The 20034-nt window shown below is 35.4% G+C and overlaps 3 protein-coding genes, 1 long non-coding RNA gene and 1 pseudogene across 4 annotated transcripts; 2 read left to right on the top strand and 3 right to left on the bottom strand.

Annotated features, from left to right (window-relative positions):
• Nucleotides 1–516: 516 nt before the first annotated feature.
• On the bottom strand, nt 517–5715 carry LOC120168069 (annotated as a pseudogene).
• Nucleotides 5716–6010: 295 nt separating this feature from the next.
• LOC120167982 lies at nt 6011–19610 on the top strand. The gene is made up of 3 exons (XR_005520089.1): nt 6011–6100; nt 6202–6489; nt 19598–19610. It is a non-coding gene; the product is annotated as an uncharacterized LOC120167982 (long non-coding RNA).
• LOC120167979 (calcium-dependent protein kinase 7-like) lies at nt 10545–14536 on the top strand. The gene is made up of 9 exons (XM_039176855.1): nt 10545–10675; nt 11041–11611; nt 12198–12321; nt 12453–12596; nt 12833–12985; nt 13071–13186; nt 13339–13506; nt 13801–14028; nt 14267–14536. The coding sequence occupies exons 2-9, from the start codon at nt 11099–11101 to the stop codon at nt 14411–14413; spliced, it is 1593 nt and encodes a 530-aa protein (XP_039032786.1). The 5' UTR covers nt 10545–10675; nt 11041–11098; the 3' UTR covers nt 14414–14536.
• On the bottom strand, nt 16547–16998 carry LOC120167981 (photosystem II 5 kDa protein, chloroplastic-like). Its single transcript, XM_039176857.1, has one exon. The coding sequence runs from the start codon at nt 16947–16949 to the stop codon at nt 16629–16631; it is 321 nt and encodes a 106-aa protein (XP_039032788.1). The 5' UTR covers nt 16950–16998; the 3' UTR covers nt 16547–16628.
• Nucleotides 17493–19521, bottom strand: LOC120167980 (40S ribosomal protein S2-3-like). Its single transcript, XM_039176856.1, has 2 exons — nt 18805–19521; nt 17493–17832 (listed from the first exon to the last, which is right to left on the bottom strand). The coding sequence occupies exons 1-2, from the start codon at nt 19447–19449 to the stop codon at nt 17671–17673; spliced, it is 807 nt and encodes a 268-aa protein (XP_039032787.1). The 5' UTR covers nt 19450–19521; the 3' UTR covers nt 17493–17670.
• Nucleotides 19611–20034: the final 424 nt, after the last annotated feature.

Below are 20034 nucleotides of genomic sequence, written 5' to 3'. Positions count from 1 at the left end.
TACCGAGCTTGAAATGATCTACCCCAAGGTATCATTACGATGTTGATCAGTTTCCTTGAGAGTTAAGATATCATCGGCAGAGAATACGGTCTCTGATGTAGCATTGCTTTCTATTGGATTGTCGTTGCTTTCTGTTGCATTAACCATTGTTTGTTTCTCCATCATCCCGGACAGAGCCAGGCTTGGAGACCATTCAAGCACATCATTGATTATGTTCGACATCCGTTTCTGATACCTGCAAGAGTGATATGAAAACTTCAGATTGTGTTGAGACAAATGATTCCAAGAAATCTGGCCCAGAAACATTGGACTATTTACAATATAATCAAATTCATAACCACCCAAGAAAGATGAGGGGAAAACTATAAATGTATAAAGACTACGATCGACTTCATAATTCTAGATTTGAGAGCAAAGATGGCTTTCACAACCAAATTATATATACCCTATGGATCATGATGACCCAATTTCAGTTACGAATAATATCAAGTAAATACATTTTACGATTTTCACAAATCACATCAGCCTTCTTACAGCAATAAGATTAGTGAACTGTCGTGAGAAACAAAAAAAGAAGAAGAAGCTTTTGCAACTATTTAAATAGGAGCAGATTCAGGACTGACCTTGCTCTAGCTGCCTCATCCGGAGTATGGTGCTTCAACAATATGACCAACACAGCTACTACTGCATAGAACAGTCTTGCAGTCCATTTTGGTCGCGTTTCTTCATCCTTTTGGGGACAAAAACGGAATAATTCTCGCAATGTTGCTTCCTCGGCAAGGATGTTCGGGAAGAACCAAACACGTTTTCCAAGAATGATCCATGCAGCACCAAATATAGCAGCTCTCACTGCAAAATTTAAAACCAATGAAATGAGTAAGAAGGTGAAAAACCAAAACAAGCAATTGACAACTGGTATAAAGCAAACTAAATTCAGAAAGAACTGGTAATTTAAACTATATCTTAAACTGGTTATGCAAACATAACCTTATACAAGCTAGGATCCCAATCAGGCAGGTCAAAACCTTCATCTGTTTTAACTCTACAACAATAAGTGCACTTAGCAACACACTTCCACTTCTTCCCTACATTTGATGGAAAAGTGGTTGTGGGTCCACAGAGCATCTCTTGCTCGCTATGTTACTTCCTTTTGGTGTTTCTGGTGATATAGTTTAATGGGAATTTCTACTGGAAACTGGAAAGTGAACGTGAGTTTGAATTTTTGTCATTGTTTCCAAAAAACCATAGCTATATCATATGCTATTCTAAGAGAGAGAGAGAGAGCGAGAGAGCGCAAAGTAAATTTACCAACTCTTTATATTATCAGTGTAGACACTCATTTTCGTCCGATTTTTTTTATTATTTTTGTTTTATATATATATATATATATATTAATTTAGTATAATTTTTGAAAATATATATAATATATAATTTTTAAAACATTTTGAAAACTTATATAATATATAGTTTTTAAAATATTTTGAAAATATATATATAATATATAGTTTTTAAAACATTTTAAAAATATAAATAATATATAGTTTTTAAAACATTTTGAAAAAATATATATAATATATAATTTTTAAAAGATTTTAAAAATATATATAATATATAGTTTTCAAAACATTTTGAATATATATATAATATATTAGTTTTTAAAACATTTTGAAAAAAATATATATAATATATAATTTTCGAAACATTTAGAAAATATATATAATATATAGTTTTAAAAATATTTTGAAAAATATATATAATATATAGTTTTAAAATATTTTGAAAATATATTATATTATATGGTTTTGAAAATAATTATTTTGAAAACGCATATATGATATATAATTTTTTTAATTTTTTTATATTATTATTTATTTAATTTTATTTATTTACTTATTTTTCTTTATTATTTTTTGGTCTAGGGTCCAATAATTCTATCCAAGTTAAGGGGCTGCCCAACAGGGTTTAGGCCTGACCCAACCCAATCTTAGATTAGGGTTTCAATAATTTGTCAAGGCATTGCACAGTCAGGGAGCCATGCAGTCAAAGCATAACTGGCCTGCCGAGAAAATCGAGACTGCACCATCCTAGGATTCCCGTCCACGTGAACGACGGTAAGCCCAAAATAAGGGGAACGACCCCTTCACGATCGACAACCAACCCTCGAAGGAGTGGTATAAATAACCACAGTGAACACAGATCAAAAGGACACAACCATCGAACACAAAGAACAGAACTGTGCAACCGAGAACCATCACAAAACAACACCACAATCGGGGAGAGCAACCAACCACATCAATATCGAACCAAGAACAACAAAAACCACCAAAGTAAACCACAACAATAAACTACAACGCACAGAGAAAACCAAGCAAATAAATACTCGAAAAAACTGAAAGCCAAGCAAAACAAGAAGCAAGCACGCCGGGAAAATGAAGGGTCGCTGGAAAAGGTATATATCGAGACCTTTTAGCCTAGATCTACATCGAAAGGGTTCAATTTTGGTGTTTTGGAGTTTGGATTTGGGGTCTAGAGGGTTAGATGAGCATTTTGTGGTGTTTTGGGTTTGCCCGGCCACCGCTCGAGTGGCGGTCGGCTATGCGGCCGGTTTCCCTCCGATGAGAGAAAGCTAGAGAGAGGGGAGAGCTTCTATCTCTTGGAGAGAGAAGCAAAAATGAAGAAATGACAGTTTGAGGCCTTAATGGCTGGTATTATGGGTATTTATACTCTCCTCAAAACTACGTTGTTTTGGGGAGGGGTTGCTGTGTAATTTACAAGTGGGTAAACCTTGTCTGCAGTCCCTATAATTTGTAACATTTATATTTTAGTCACTGAAGTTAATTTTCAGTATTCTTAATTTGGATTTCCAATTTTATTATGTTTATATTTTTGTCGCTATTTGAAATTTAGGATTAATTATTGTTTAGCCATCCTAACCTTTTATTCTTTGTTTTTGCAGCTCATTTTTAGTTCCGATTTAATCCCTTAATTTTGATTTGTTTCAATTTGATCCTCTAAGCTTTTATTCTTTTTATATTTTTTAAATTATTTTTTCTTTCTTTTTTTCATATTTTTTTATTTTATTACTTTTAGAATCTAACATTTTTTCTTTTATTTAATATTTTTTATTATTATTTTTTTATTTTATTTCATTTTTTTCATTGATTTATCTTTTTTATTCATTTTTTATTTTATTCATTTTTTATTTATTTTATTTATTTTTTTTATGTTTTATCTTTTGATTTATTATTATTATTATTATTTCTTATTTCTTATTTTTATATTTTTCTTTGATTTATTTAATATTTATTTATTGTTTTTATCTAACATTTTTGGTTTTTTAGAAGAATTTCAACCAATCAAAGGTAAGTAATTTGAATCGAACATTTTAAATTTCAATTTAAATTTAAATTTTCACAATTAAGACAACTGACAAATTAATTGGTACCGAAAGGGCAATGCAACGGTGCTAATCCTTCCGACTCCCGAACCTGACACATTTATGGTAAAACGCAGATCAGGTAAGATGGTATCCGATCAGCCTAAATATTTTTTTAATGATCAGTGACGACTCTAACCATTTCATTCAAGTCGAAGCCCAATTCCATGCCCACCCGAAAGACGGCCGCGACACAGTGTATAAGAAAGATGTTAATAGGCAAGACAGGCATATCATCTTTAGCAAACAAAACCCTAAACAGACAGTAAAAGGTCTGATGACAACAACTGCAAAACCTTGCTCAATAGGTATGGAATTGTCTACTGAGATCATTGCAAATTCTAGTCACTAACCACAAAATCAAACTAACAACTAATACTTGCTTCAGCCACCATTATAGAATTATGTTTCTTCTTTACATAAAAAGGATCCAATATACTAAAGAAGAAAATAACACAGAAACGCTTACATAAAAGCATGGTGAGAATAAGTAGAAGAATTCCCACACATGAATAGAGTATTAGTAGTTTGCATCGATGTGGATAAGCAGGAAACAAGCAAATAGCAAGTGTCAACACAGGCCAGAAAAAATCGGAGAAGTGTTTGCCATAACGGCCGCCGTGTCACAAATGTCCATGCAAAAAAGCTTTCATTTTCGGAGAAGACTTGCTCCTGAAAAAATTGTCAGAAGATCAATAATTCCACGTAAAAAGAGCATTAGTTTCCAAAAGACATTTGATTCAGCAAAATATTGTTTCTGCTTTGGTTACAAATCATGAAAAGCATTTTTGTGTGTATGAAACAATCAAGATGTTACGATAGATTGCCAAATAAACACACACACACACACTACTTCAAGAGCTAAATGAAAGAGAAAACAAAGGATGCGAAGAAAAAAAGGCACTGAAATTGGGATGAGGGAGGAGGAAAAAAGAACTTTTAAACTGAGCTATGTAGAAAGCAAATTATAGTGAATGGTTATAAATAAAACAAAAGTCATTATCCTAATTAAGACCAAATAACATAAAAAGATAATAAACCTCAGGCATAGGAGGCTTCAGGCTTGACGAATGAGTCAATAAGATTGAAAAGTCCCTAGGAGGCTAGAACAACACACAAGATAATATTATTAAAAAAATGTTCAAACAGGGGACATCGTAGGGCAGGCCATGGGTATATCTGTGCACGGTCCCGCTGGGCTTTTTAGGGCTTTTTCGGAGATCGGTCCGACTTAATATTGAGAACATGTCAAGTTTTAAATAAATATAAATTTAGAGTCGCCATCGACTTTTGGGTTAGGTAAGTCGAATACCTAAAAATATCTTTTAAAATAATTTTAAGAAAAATAATTTTAAAAGATAAAAATTTGATCTGTGTTTGACCAGAGATTAATTTTGAAAAGGGTTCGGGAGTCGATTACGTGTAGAGAAGGATTACACCCCCACAACGCCCAAAATTTCTACTTACACGATTATACGCCATCTTAATATTAAAATTGGCAAATTCGAATAATATTTAAATTATGATATTTGTTTTTTAGAAAAATAAAAAGAGATTATTTTATACGAATAATCCTTATAAACACACTCCTTGTTAGTTAAGGCGCATTTCTATAAATTCCTTGAATAAAATAACATCTAAAAATATTATAATTAACAAATATGTAAATATTGGATTAAAATAATAACTTATGATAAATTTAGGGATTAAATTATAAAACTACAAAAGTTCAAGGCCACTATTGTAAATAAACCATTAATAATATTAAAAATATTAAAGTTCAGGGATTAAATTACAAAACATCGAAATTAATGGTCATAAACAGAAACATCGCAAAATCGATGTACTTCATGTGTAATTTAACCATAAATAACTATTCAGGATTAAAAAGTAAATTATTAAAATTAAAAGATTAAATCTAATATTTACCCAAAATACATATGAACATAAGGTTAGTGACTAAAATAGAAATAAAATAAAATTCGAAGACCAAATTAAAATACACATAAATCAATTTCCAATGACTAAATTGTAAAGTTTACAAATTATAGAGATTGTGAATGAGGTTTACCCATACATCAAACACGTAGATATTCCAAAACGACGTCGTTTGGGGAGGGATATAAATATCCCAAAACCGGCCCTAAAAGGCCTAAAGCTTTCATTTTCTCTTTTTTGTTTCTCTCTCAGAAGCTCTGCATTCTCTATACAATTCCCTCATCGGAGGGAAATCGGGGAGAAGCCGGCCGCCGGTCGTCGTATACCGACATTTCCGTCATTGCCGACCACCATCCAAACTTTGTAGATCTAAGAAAATACTTACGAAATCTGACAGTTCCACGCGGTTTGAATGTGCAAAAAAATCCGATCCGACCGATCCGATCCGTTGATCCGTTGATCTGATCCGAAAATTTGGATATCCGATCCGTTTTTCAATTTTCGGATAATTTGGATCGGGTATCCGAAATTTTTTTCGGATTATCCGAAAACCCGAAAAAATTAGGGATATTTTCTTTATATCCATTAAACATGCTCGTTCTGGTTTCAACATACTGGTTTACTCGATCTGGTTTTCACTATGCGTCCAGAGAGGTGGAGAAAGCTTAGACCAGCTCTATCATCGTGCTACATCTTCATTACAGAGAATTAGTCAGAAACACACAGGTATATACTGTCATTTTTTAACAATCCGTCCAAGTTTTACCCGACAGGACATGTTTTTGGTTCGAATATTATGAATTGTTGCCTGTTTCCCGATATGTTAGGAAAGCGAGTCGTCGTGGTGACTCATGGAGGTGTCATAAGGGCACTATATAGGCGGGCTTGCTCGACAAGGTTCCGGGGAAGTATACTAAATACTTCTGTGAACATATTTCATATATCTGGTGATGGTGTGTGGACCATAAAAGCTTGGGGTGATGTCACTCATCTTCACCAAACATGACAGTATTCTATGTCTGGTTTTGGGGTTAACAAAGCATCATCTGCGGTTACTTCTGTTGTCACTTGAATAAATCAACAATGTCTTTGAAACTTATTAGGGATTAAAGAATGTCTTACGTGGGATACTTCTAACAGTATTCTTTAATTGATATAATAGTTGTATGTATCGGTTATTTTATTGCTTGTTTACTGAATATATTTTTATTGTTTGTTTACAGAATATGTCATCTTTTGAGAATGAAGATTTTAATTTCGTATTTGTTGATTCGATGATGGAGTCTGATGAGGGGAAAACAAAATTCATCAGCAAAAAAAACTTTTGTCGATAAAAAAGCAAGCAAATATGAATATTTTAATTCCTGTTACTTTTTTTTTTGATTTTTTTTGCAAAAAAAAAAATCGAATTCGGATCCGTATATTCGGATATCCGATCCAAAATTTCGGATATCCGAATTTTCGGATATCTGATTTTTTCGGATCGGATACGGATCATTACTTTAGGTATCCGAAATTTTCGGATATCCGAAAATTCGGATCGGATAATATCCGATATCCGATAATGCACACCCCTAGTTTGAAGGACTCCGACGATGGTAAGTTTCTCCTCTCTCTATTTTCTTTTCTTTATTGTTTTCGGTTATTTCTTTGGTTGCCTCTATTTTTATTTTTTTCTCTGTTTGTTCTCTTCGAATAGATGTCCTCTTGGTTCCCTCTGTTTACAGGTGGTCGAGTCCCTCTTATAGGGCTCGATGTGCGTTCTTCGGACCTGTTAAATAGATGAAACCCGATGAGTCACCGGAGCTATGGTGGTGACTCGCCATAGGGGCGACTAGGTGCATTAAATGCATCCAGATCTCCTGGATCTGGCCGGTTAGACGACGACTGCGTGGCAACTGCTAGGTGGAACACTTGGAGGTGGCGAAGCGGGCTTATCCTTAGGCTAAGGCGGTGGCTGGCATAGCCCTAGGGTTATGATGAAACCCGTGGTCTAGACCAATCTGGACCGTTGGATCTCTCCCAGATCCAACGACTGAGAAGGCCGGCGGCTTCAACAGAAACTCTAGATGCATTCGAGCCTGGATCGAGTTGGGCTTCTCGGGTCTGGATCGAATTATGAACTTTTTTGTATTTGGGTCGGGTCCCTTATAAAATAGGGCTGCTGTTTTTTTTATTGGGCCTCATGTTTGTTTTGTTGTTGGGCTTGGTTTGTAATTATTACTTAATAATAATAATAATAAGGTTAAAGTATATTAATGGTCAATGAATTTTTCTAAAGCTTTCATTTAGGTCCCCAACTTTTAAAACTTACAATATAGTCCTCCAACATTTAGTCCGTTTGCAATATGGTCATCGACGCTATACTACTGTTAGTATGTTTGCAATATGGTCACTGAACTTTTCAGGTGCTTGCATTTAGGTCTCCCAACTTTTAAAACTTGCATTTAGGTCCTCCAACTTTTAAAACTCGCAACACAATCTTTAATTTCATTCTAAACCCCAAATTCCTTTTCGATCTCAAATTTCATTTTTCGCTTCTCTATTCTCAATAACTTTTCAGTCGGGGATGCATGGGAAATTCTAATCTAACTTTGAATTATGTGGAGGTGTTGACTTGAATAAGGGTTCATTAAGAGAAGACTCGACCAAGGGACTATCGGGACCATCAACAATTCAAGGTGTACTTTTAGATACAAGTCATCTCAGGTGAAACAAGATGTTCGATGAAATGCTTGTAAGAAAAAAATGGGGTTAGAAATGCAGAGTTGACAAATACTACTAAGATGAACTAAGTATCATTGTTGAAAGTCACTAACAAAACTATAATTATTTTGTATAAATGGCATATAATAATTTCTTCGTTTGATCTTTGTGGTTAAAGATTTTTCAACAGATGATCAAATATAATGAAATCTCAAACAACGCATTCACCTCTCAGTCTCTTTCGCTCACATGCACTCTCGTTTGGTTTTTGTTCTTCAATTTTTCGTCATGTAAAATTGTAAACTCAAGCAGTGCTTTGTCTTTCAGCTTTTTATTTACAAAGAAAAAATGGAGGAAGAATTGTTGGAACGCAACACCGATTGCGTTTATTTCTTAGCCTCCCCTCACTTGCAAGAAGGTATTTATTTTCTCTTTGGGCTATCCAAAAGTAAGCTTTTCCGCTTTCGCATTTTCTCATTTTCAGCTCGCATTGTGTGTTTTTTGTTGAAATGTTTTTGTTTCTGGAACTGTATGTCAATGATCTGGATATTCAGTGTTAGTTTTGAATCAAAACCTTCTAATTTTCTTTCTTTCTTCTTAATCAAAACTTTTAGTACTCCTTATGAAAGATATTCAATCTATCAAAATAGAAGTGAAAGATGGTCCTAGGCTATTTTTTTTTATCTTCTTGTTTGGTTTTTCTTTAAATCAGGAAATTGGTTGTGAGTATCGACATAGTGAAATCGCTAGGCTCAATCCGAGAGACTGATAGTACTATTTACTGGGAATTGTATTGATGACCTATGGTTTTCAGCGTCTTGTGAGCTTGTATTCTTTTTAATAAGTTCGTGTTGATTATGAGACTGATATATCGTGAACGAATTGTATTTTTTTTACATGTTTTGAAAATTTTACAGTTGAATTGTATTGAATTATAACTTTAGAAGATAATTCTGTATACACGCAACTCGAAAGATATCATGACAGGGTAGTATATTTAGAGCAATGTAACCCTTCCAAATATAATGAATAATTCAGACATCTGAAATGTGTATCCATTTCTGGGAATCTATCCCTTCGTTTCTTTACTGCTAAAGATAATTAAAAAGAACGTTCCAAAAAGAATAAAACTAACACATGCAAAAAAAAAACTGCACTGCAGCAATACAATTAAGATGGTTCCAGCAGCTAACACGAACGATATTAACAATTCAAATGAAATGTTTTCTTTACTCGCGAAATGATCGTAGTGTTTAGATTCAACCCATAAAAATAAGAATCAAAGCCAAATGAAACATGAACAAATAGAAAACCCTATATCAGAGAAATGAGGGGAAAAGACAGATCAGGGTTTCAAATCGCGGTTGCGGTCGCATTTTTGGTTATTTCAGATTTATCGTGATTGCGTCCGTCGCGGGTGCTATTGTGGCCATCACGGACGCTATTGCGGCCGTCGCGGGTAACTCAGACAGCGGCAAAACTACTATATCGCGGCCGAAATCACGGTCGCGGACAGTTTTTTAAAACACCTTGGAAGGGGTGACGGAACTCTGATCTCCTAGCCTTCTTCTTCTCTGCTGTTCCAGATTTCTTCATTTTTTCCCTTTTGTATTTTTCTCTGCTATTTGGTTTCCCATCCCACTAATTGTATCTTCAGTTGTTTTCTGGGTGATGCTTCAGAAATTTTATAACATGATAAGAAAAATATGATAATGTAAACTAATAAATGTGATAATTAAAGTCTTTATATAAATATTTGTTTTATTCTGAATTCAATATTTTTTTAATTTGATCTCATTAAGCGTATTATTATTTTTAAAAATCGTGAGTTTAAACAACTGTATTTAAAGTGTATACGTAGATTTGCAGAGTATGTGTGCTGCACTTGTTCATACTTCATAGTGAGCATTAGGATTCTTAAATTTAAGCTTTTCAAATGATTAGAAACTAAGAAATTAATTAAAAACAAGTCACTGCTGTGTCAAAAACATGTATACTTTCACAATGGTACCCAAACTTAAACATAAGCACACAAGAGTCCAACCAAAGATTCCCAACTTTGACCTAAACAAGGTTCTTGAGTTTGGATGAACCCATAAATGTTGCAGTATAAAAGTTTTTATTCTGATCTTAGTTATCATTCACAAGTCATAGCTGGCTTTAATTACTTGTGATACTCCAATCACCCTGCAAATTTCAACTTGGATTCGGCAAGTCTATCTCTTTCACCCATCCCTACTTCTTCCTTTAATTAGGTGGTGGTAGTGGTGGTTGGCGTTCTTGTTTTTTCCTTTACATTTGGAATTAACATAAATTAGGAGAAAACCAAAACTAGAAACAAATTTTTTTTTTCTTATTTTCTGAAGTTTGGGTATTTTAAAACAAAACAATTATGAGATAAAAATAGAAATAGAAGTGTTTGAAAGAAGAGAGCTTTGACTCTCAATCTCTCTCTTCCATGTCATCTCCTTCCTCACATTTCGCCAAAAATATAGAAACCCTGTTCATTTTCCTGAACACTTAAAGGATTTTAATTTTCAAAACCCTTCTGGGTTTTCTTCTGATTTCTTAGTGCCCATATTTGTCAGAAAAAAGGTGGGGTTTTTCCCTAAAACAAATTGCTTGTCTTTGTTTAAGGTGATCCATTTTTAGACAGATTTTCTGGGATATTTTTTTTCTTGTTGGAGAGAGTTGTTGGCACTTCGTGGATAATATTGTTTTTTCTGGGTTTGTTTCTTATGCTAAATACGTTTCAAAGCTCCACTCTTTCAACTTTTTAAGTTTTATTTTTGTGTTTTTTAAAATTTTATTTTTGCAGGGGGAAAAAACTCATTTCCCCCCTTAAACTCTACCTGTGTTGTGGATCTACGATTTGTTATTTGGCTATGTATATGGTTTACCTCATAAGTTTCTGATATTGGTTCCTTATTTCATCTGTTTCGCCTACAGGATTTTTCCAGGAAATTTCAACAAAGTTGAGAGCTGTTTCTTGTTTTGGAGCTTTTTTCTTTTTGATCCATGGGAAATTGCTGTGTTACCCCCAGTTCGAGTGTTGAGAATAAGAAGGGGCAAAAAAAGAACAATGCTAACCCTTTTTATGGAGATGAATATGCTGTCAACAATGGATCTGCTACTAACTTCAAGCTAAGGGTATTAAAGGAACAGACTGGTCAAGATATTTCAGCTCAATACGATCTGGGCCGTGAGCTGGGGCGCGGCGAATTCGGGGTGACTTATCTGTGTACCGATGTGAACTCCGGTGAGAAATATGCTTGTAAATCGATATCCAAGAAGAAACTGAGGACCGCCGTGGATATCGAAGATGTGAGGAGGGAGGTAGAGATAATGAAGCATTTGCCTAAGCATCCTAATATCGTGACATTGAAGGATACTTATGAGGATGATGATGCTGTTCACATTGCTATGGAACTGTGTGAGGGAGGAGAGTTGTTCGATAGGATTGTTGCAAGGGGACACTACACTGAACGAGCCGCTGCAGGGGTTATGAGGACGATTGTCGAAATTGTTCAGGTTGAATTCTGAATGATCTTTCTGTTATTGAGTTGGCATTGTCATGCACATCATGTTTATGGTCTTAAATGAGGTTCATACTCCCATATGGTTATTTTTCATGTGTTTGCTGGAAACTAGTTTAAGCCTTTTAGTATTACAGGAGCCTCAGATCTAGTTTTTCAGTTTAATTTCTGACTATAATTTCAGTGATAAATGAGTTTTTCTTATTGATGTGAACCTCTTTGAAATGAAACTGTGATTTCCATCGGTCTACCGGGTTGATTTTTGTAGGTTTGACTTATAATCCACCTTTTCATGCTATCTGTTGCACTTAAACCCAGTTTGGTAGATTGAATCTTGACATTTGATATAAAAGCTACAGCTGTGAACAATTTCAAGCATTCATTCGGATTGATTATCTCGGTGTTTTGCAAATAATAAAAAAACAAAGTCTTGTTTTCTACTTCCAACTTTCTTTCCTTTCACGTTTCTCTGATCACTACCTATGTACCATTAAGCATTTGCTTTCTTTTTTCTCTATCTTGATGACTGCTTTTATTTCAGATGAAAACATTTAACCGGTTGTATTTGATTTATGTTGCAGATGTGCCATAAACATGGAGTCATGCATCGCGATCTCAAACCTGAGAATTTTCTGTTTGCAAATAAGAAGGAAACTGCGCCATTGAAGGCAATTGATTTTGGGCTGTCGGTCTTCTTTAAACCTGGTATTGAATATCAACTATTCCATTAATTATCGACTAGATGAATTTTGCAAGTCTTCTCTCCTTCCATCTTTGAGTTGTCTCCTTTTTTATATTATGCTCAAGTTTGCCTCAAGAATGTTCTTTCTTAACAGGTGAACGATTCAATGAGATCGTAGGAAGCCCATATTACATGGCACCAGAGGTTCTTAAACGAAATTATGGCCCAGAGGTCGATGTCTGGAGTGCTGGAGTAATTCTCTATATTTTACTTTGTGGTGTGCCACCATTCTGGGCAGGTTGGTCTTTAAATTTTCGACAAGTTCTTTTTATCATTCAACTTCATGAAGCTTACATCTGAAGATAAATGAGAATACAGTGTGTGCTTCCAGATTTTTGGGAAAAGATAAAGAGAGACCGAGCAGAAAAATAAATATAAGAACATTGCTGGTGTATCTTTTTGCATAAATTTTCTCTATTTACTCCTATGCCATCGAAAATATATGTATAAAAATATGTTTGTGTTTGCATGCAGAGACTGAGCAGGGAGTAGCACAGGCAATTATTCGCTCTGTTATCGACTTTAAGAGGGACCCATGGCCTAAGGTTTCGGACAATGCAAAGGACCTTGTAAAGAAAATGCTTAATCCTGATCCAAAGCTACGTCTTACAGCACAAGGAGTGCTTGGTAACCTTCTGTACATCTTACATGCTTTATGTATGTTGATATATATTTTCCGTGTATGAAAACTCATCCAAACTACCGAAAGCAGAACATCCATGGATACAAAATGCCAAGAAAGCACCCAATGTTTCATTGGGTGAAACTGTGAAAGCTCGGCTCAAACAATTTTCTGTAATGAACAAGCTGAAGAAGAGAGCTCTGAGGGTAATAATTTGCTGAACACTTGGAGTTTATCTACTTTTAAGTTACAGGATGCAAATTTTTGGGGTCTACCTATTAACCTGCTCAATATCGGCTATGTACACCCACAATTTTTACTTTTAATGACTGGTACTTCAAACTTTTCGATTTTCCAGGTGATTGCTGAGCATTTGTCGGTGGAGGAAGCAGCTGGCATAAAAGGGGCCTTTGATGTTATGGACACTGGAAAACGAGGTAAAATAAACCTTGAGGAGCTTCGGGCCGGGTTGCAAAAGCTTGGCCAACAGATTCCCGATGCAGATTTGCAAATCCTAGTGGAAGCTGTAAGATTTTCTTACCCCCAAAATTTTGTTTCCAATTCCTCCTGATCTAAGAACTAAAGATATGACTAAGTAACCGATTTATGTGGTTGTGCGGTTGGATGGTTATTGAAAGTAGGCTTCATTATGCTTGATTCTTCTCCTTTTGGGAGACGCATCTTGCATGAATTCTATATTCTGCTCCTCCATTTCTTGCATAAACTCGGTTTACAGAATTTGACCTCCTATAATTAACGTTTCATATTTAGAACTTTCGGTTTCATCAATGGAATAACTGCAACCACCTGCTTTTAACAGGCTGATGTTGATGGCGACGGTACTCTGAATTATGGGGAGTTTGTAGCAGTTTCAGTTCACCTTAGGAAAATGGCCAATGATGAGCACTTGCATAAAGCTTTTGCCTTCTTTGATCTAAACAAAAGTGGTTTCTTAGAGAGAGAAGATCTGCGAGATTCCTTAAATGATGAAGTTGATACCAGTGAGGAAGTCATCGATGCCATTATGCACGATGTTGACACTGACAAGGTGACATTTTCTTGCTTGGCTATAGTGGATTCGATTTGAACTTGTCAAAGCTTTTTCTCGACATTTTTGCCATGAAAATATACATGCCAAGGGCTGACACATCATCTTATCGATGCTTATCGTGCTTGTCTACGTATTGCACCTTATCCATTTCTTTAAACCACCACTAGAATCTTTTCTTTTACCAACTTGGTTTCGAGTGTAGATATGGTTCAAAGCTTATTCTTTTATATTGCAGGATGGGCGCATAAGTTACGAGGAGTTCGTTGCGATGATGAAAGCTGGCACTGATTGGAGGAAAGCCTCGAGACAATATTCACGTGAAAGATTCAACAGTCTAAGCTTGAAGTTGATGAGAGATGGTTCATTGCAATCAGCCAACTGAGTACAAGTCGAATGTAGACGAATCCAAAAAAAAAAAAGAGTTAAAGTACCGTTTCTACAAAAAAGAAGACGACAATCTCCTTGATTATTGTTTGGTTGATACTGTCGATTTCGTTTATTATTCCATTTTGTTTTTTAGTGGAACCTTCGAGGTAGATATCGGTAGATTGATGTTCATGTGTTTTATTAGCCGAGTTCGGAATCTCTGTGATGAAATTAGCAGCAAAAAGAAGAAATTAGAGGGGAATTGTTCAAGTGATGTGATCCACAATTTTGTTTGTGGTTGTAAATGTCCATGTCTACAGTCTGTCCAACAGGTCTTTTTCGTTAAGAAAAAGGAAAGTTTGTGGATGTTTACCATTATGTGCTGTCTGTTGAAAAATACAACTACTCTGTGCCATTTTTAGGTGATTTCCCAGATAACAGAAATCAGTATTGATTGTCATATGTTCCTTGTATTTAAAGAAACAGATGGTTCTTCCTTTGTATCCCTACTCCAGAACAAAGTTGACTCAAATTTTGTCGGTAATTGTAGTCGAGCTCAAACAACCCAAGTTATCAAACTAGTTGAATTCGAGATCAGAAATAAAAGAAAAAGGGCAGCATTGCTTGAGCTTGAGCCGAGGTTCGAGCCATGAGTTTCGATTGAACTAGAATTGCTCGTTATTCATGTTAGGCTCGATTACAGTTTACTCGTGACCAGAAGAAATTGGCATTCTACATGATATATATAACTTCAGCTTTTGGTTTTAGACCTTCATTTATGAAATGGTTTCCCCCTTACTACAATCAGCCATTGAAGGTTTTCATTGCATCCTGCACTTGTAATAATTTTTGTATGCACTTCCAATTTTTTGTCTCTGACTTTGATTTCGAAAACTCTTCTATTTAAAAGTGAAATCGAAATTTCAATTCCCAAAAATTGATTTTGATTTTATACCAATGTAAATCTCTTAAATTAAAAGAACTATTTTGAAGATTAATATAAACACGATGTAAGTAAGCCTAGTTCTTTTTCTAATTTATTGATGCTAGTAATGGCAAGTAAAAAAAAAATCAAATTGTAGGACTTTAATCACTCATCACTGACGGAAAATAATTTTCTAACAACCATAATAAATAAACATTTATTTATCACTAAACCTAAATATTACTACTTTTAACAATTATTTCTGATTATGTTATATATCATTAGATTATTATCATAGAGACGAAACTAGGGTGTAACGCCTCGAATCCCGTATTAGTAGTTCGGGTCAATCCGAAGCCCAAAGTTAAACCATTGAACCTTATATTATATTAGTTGGATCAAGTTGTTGTTAGTGGTCTTTGAGTTAGGGCACAAGAAAGTTAATGAAAGGTGATGAGTAAATTATGAAATAAAAGTAAAGGGACTAAAAGTATAGTTTATCCATAGCTATTTTGGAAGCTGAAAATCCCTCCTCATATTGTGTTTTCACCGTGAACAACCCCTTACACAACTCACCAAATACTTTTCCTATCTTCTCATCTTTCTCTCTTTTTCTATCTTCTTTAAGTAAGAATCTCAAAGAAATTCAAGCGTAGTTGAATCCATCCAAGATAAGGTTATTGAACATCATCCTTTTAGCTTCATTTTGAGCTCCCTTTACTTTTATTACATAATTTACTCATCACCCTTTATTAATTCTCTTGGGTCTTAATTCAAGCCTACTAACAATAAATTGGTCCAACTAATATAATATAAGGTCCAATGACTTAACTTTGAGTTTCGGATTGACCTGAATTACTAACCCGAAATTCGAGGCGTACATAGGAGCTTGTCCCAAAAATGATAAAATTAAAATTTTAAATTTATAAAATAATAAAATAATATTTTAATCTTATAATACTCAATACTCCCACTACAGTTAATACAAGAGGCTATCCAAGTTACGTTTAAAAAAACATAAATAAATGTCTTCTTCAAATGCAAAATTCATATATATATATATATATATATATATATATATATATATATATATATATATATATATGTGTGTGTGTGTGTGTGTTTTTTTATTACCCTGCCCTTTAAACTCGAGTTTCTTCACTATTTAAGTTGATCAAGTTATGGATAATTACCTGCTATGGATGAAGTTAAACAGGAGGAGGATTCTCCAATAAAAAAGACGCAAGTTTTCATACAAGCAAGTACATGAATCTCGCACATTGAATACAGAGGAACGTAAGGTTTCTCACTTGCGACAGACTCTAGCAGTAGGCATTGTGACACAAATAGGAGCATACTTTTTCTTTGCTTCAGGAGTCCCACTTTTTGGCTCTTCACCCATGGCAACATTTGCAAATGAGCAAGCAGCGGCTGCTGCAGCTGCAAATATCAGTTCCCTCCTCCCACTGCTGCTATCTGGTTTCATTTCCAAGCCGGCCTTCTCGCCTTGATCCGCGCCGGCTGCCTTGGCCACGATCGCACCTCTGCGAGCAGGTCTCCGAGTAAGTCTAGTCAAAGCGGTGCTTGAGGTTGGAAGGAGAGAGGCTGTCATGCTCATTGAAGCCATGTCTGTGCAAGTAAAGAAAAACTCTCTTCTTCAGGTTTTATTTGTGACTGATGCTGGACTTGGATTGTATTTGAGGGAATTGTTTTAAAAAAAGGACCAAGGGGCATGTTGGTAACCCCTCATCCATTTCCTTATCCAAAGAAATGATGGGGCAAATGGGTCATTGCCACGTGTAGGTTTATCTGTAAATTTCTTGTGTTTATTGGTGCTTGTGGTTGTCAAAACCGCCTTTATCTAGAGCCAAATTTCTCTAGAGATTTCACAGCAATTTTTTAGAGGAGGTTTTAGACATTAACTTGGAAACATTATAACACTAAATAACTTGGATCAAATTATTTAACTTAACTGAGGATCTGATACTGCTTTCAATGAACACAAACACAAAAATGCAGATAGGCAGCTACGGCATGACTCAAACTTACATGAAATTCTTTTCTTTTCCCTTTTGCTTCTGTCACTAAAATAGCCGAAAGGCTATTTGCTGATTTATTGGATCTCTAAATACGCATTAAAGAACAAGCAGCAAAGAGAAGAGAAGAGAAGACAAACTCATATATCAACCATATGCTTTGAAGAACAAACTCCGTATTGATTTAAAACAAAACTTCAAGTTGCTGAAAAAGTGCTAAATATCTTATGACAACCAAATAAGCAAAGAAGTAAACATATGCATTGTCTTAACAGCCAAAAGAGCATTGCTACCCTATGAAGCTCAACACCATCACGCATCAATCACCCTCTCTGCATCTTCGAGGATAAGCGTCTTCACCGGCTTTCCCAATAGATCGGTATACTCCTGGAAAGGAGACCTTGTGAAACGAGTCTCTTTCCAGAAATCAGGAGTCAAGAAACCGTATGTTTTCAAAAGACATTCAAAGGTTGCCTGCATTTTAGATTTCCAAAAGCAAAAGGTAATCAGATATCCAAAATAACTCAACAAGGCATCATTGAAACGGATCATACCACGAATACGCAGGTATCTAGACAAAACATATTAATTTTGTGGTAATTAAATAAAAATACCTTCAAGAATCAGCTAGGTCAGGAACATATAGTAATTACAATTTGCAAACACATTTACACCAGAAAATATTTGATTTCAAATAGTATGGAAGAAACCAACATCAATTATAAAGGTGCTGCATACACCCACAAAACGTGTAGGGCAACAAAAGTCATAAAACAATATATCATAAGAACAGTGTCAAAGTTATATAACTAGCACACACTTATTAACAGAGCATTTGGAAACTAACTAATCTATTATCAGATTCCAAATCAAAAGCCAAGCAGAAAAAGGTAAAAAATACCTTCAACACATTTCAACTCAAATAATGGATAGTTTGTATAATCAATGAGATTTGTATGTGTTACCGATTCATTACCGTACACCTATAATCGATTTATTATGTCATGCTGTCAACAACATCAACAAATCAATTACACAATCACAAGGACATAAGTTAAAGATAACAATACTTTTTCCAACATATGATGGATCGCCATGGAGATATAAGAAAAAAAAATAGAAACCCATAAAACATCTGACCACTCATAAATTATGAATATCCCAAATTAAGAGAGACAATCCACTATATTTGAGTAGTAAACAATTTATATAGAGTTAACCCAGCATCATACATACACAATCCCACTCTGAGACAGCTCATCAAAGACCAAGAAAAAAATCCCAATACTTGAACACTCATATCAGTGACCAGCATAGAAAAGTTAAAATAAGCTCATACAATTAAACGTTAAAACCCATTTATAAGAAAAATTGAAATCAATACTAAATAACAAGAGCCAACATTTTTCGTAAAAACGTACTTTGAAAGGAAAATAAAAGCAATACCTTTACAAAGTTACCAAGTGTCTTAGTAGAACCCCGGGAAGAAGTGAAAACATCCTCAATCCCAGCAAACTGAAGCACCTTCTTGGGCACCCTAGCAGCCACAATCCCAGCACCTCTCGGCGCCGGCACCATCCTAACAGTAACTGACCCGCATTTCCCAGTAACTTTGCACGGCACCGTGTGAGGTTTCCCAATCTTATTCCCCCAATAACCTCTCCTCACCGGTATCACAGACAATTTGGCCAATATGATCGCTCCTCTTATGGACGTCGCAACTTCTTTGCTACACTTCACTCCCAAACCGACGTGCCCATTTCCATCGCCAACGACGACGAAGGCCTTGAATCGGGTACGCTGCCCTGCACGGGTTTGTTTCTGGACTGGAGTGATCTTCATGACCTCGTCTTTCAATGAAGGGCCAACGAGTTGGTCGATGATTTGGTACTCCTTTATGGGGAGAGAGTGGAGGTATATTTGCTCAAGGGACGTGATTTTCCCGGCTTTGACCAAACGTCCGAGCTTTGTAACGGGAACCCATTTCTCTTCTTCATCTCTGCGGCCGCGGCGCCTTCCTCTTGGGCCACGGTCGGATCTGCCACCGAAGCCACGCCTGAAAGCGCCACGCTCACCTCCTCTTTCTGCCATTTTGTTTTCGGATTGTATGTGTTTATAAGAACGAGGGTTTTGTATTGGGAAGTCCGATTGCAGCGCGGAATAAGAGCGGCAACACTGGAGACTTTATATCTAACAAGAGACGGAATCTAGGGTTTTTACATTGTCTGGTCCGGCCCAGTGTGAAGTGGATTTCCTTTTTTTATTTTTAGGTTCGATTCGGCGAAATTGGCCCATTACAGCACCTAGAAAAATAATTTGGCCCATTAGGGCACCCAAATATTTAATTTGAGATCTACGTTAAATTGAGGCGTGACGAGTTTTATGGAATATAATTTTTTTAATGGGTCGTGTCAGGTGGGCCCTATAGTCGGAATAAAAAAAATATTTCTTGAGGGACTCGTCACTCCGGCGTGACGAGTTACAATAAAAAATATTTTTTTTTAATTTTAATTTTTTTTAAAAGGAAATTAAAAAAATTAATGGCCATGGAACTCGTCACGCCCGCGTGACGAGTTCCAACGGGTATAATTTTTAATTTTTTGACCGTTGGATTGACTGTTGTTCAACGATCATTTTTTTTTAATTTCAATGGAACTCGTCACGCCGGTGTGATGA

This window comes from Hibiscus syriacus, unplaced genomic scaffold (assembly GCF_006381635.1).
Source record: "Hibiscus syriacus cultivar Baekdansim isolate YM2019G1 unplaced genomic scaffold, ASM638163v2 tig00111708_pilon, whole genome shotgun sequence".
NCBI lineage: Eukaryota > Viridiplantae > Streptophyta > Magnoliopsida > Malvales > Malvaceae > Hibiscus > Hibiscus syriacus.
This window is presented reverse-complemented; position numbering and strand designations above follow the sequence as displayed.

Excerpts from the sequence above, each read along its gene's own strand:
- LOC120167979 (XM_039176855.1), top strand. The coding sequence starts at position 11,099 with ATGGGAAATTGCTGTGTTACCCCCAGTTCGAGTGTTGAGAATAAGAAG. Across the intron at positions 11,612-12,197 it reads CGATTGTCGAAATTGTTCAG|ATGTGCCATAAACATGGAGT; the intron begins GTTGAATTCTGA and ends TTTATGTTGCAG. Across the intron at positions 12,986-13,070 it reads TACAGCACAAGGAGTGCTTG|AACATCCATGGATACAAAAT; the intron begins GTAACCTTCTGT and ends TACCGAAAGCAG.
- LOC120167981 (XM_039176857.1), bottom strand. The coding sequence starts at position 16,949 with ATGGCTTCAATGAGCATGACAGCCTCTCTCCTTCCAACCTCAAGCACC.
- LOC120167980 (XM_039176856.1), bottom strand. The coding sequence starts at position 19,449 with ATGGCAGAAAGAGGAGGTGAGCGTGGCGCTTTCAGGCGTGGCTTCGGT. Across the intron at positions 17,833-18,804 it reads CACTTGGTAACTTTGTAAAG|GCAACCTTTGAATGTCTTTT; the intron begins GTATTGCTTTTA and ends TCTAAAATGCAG.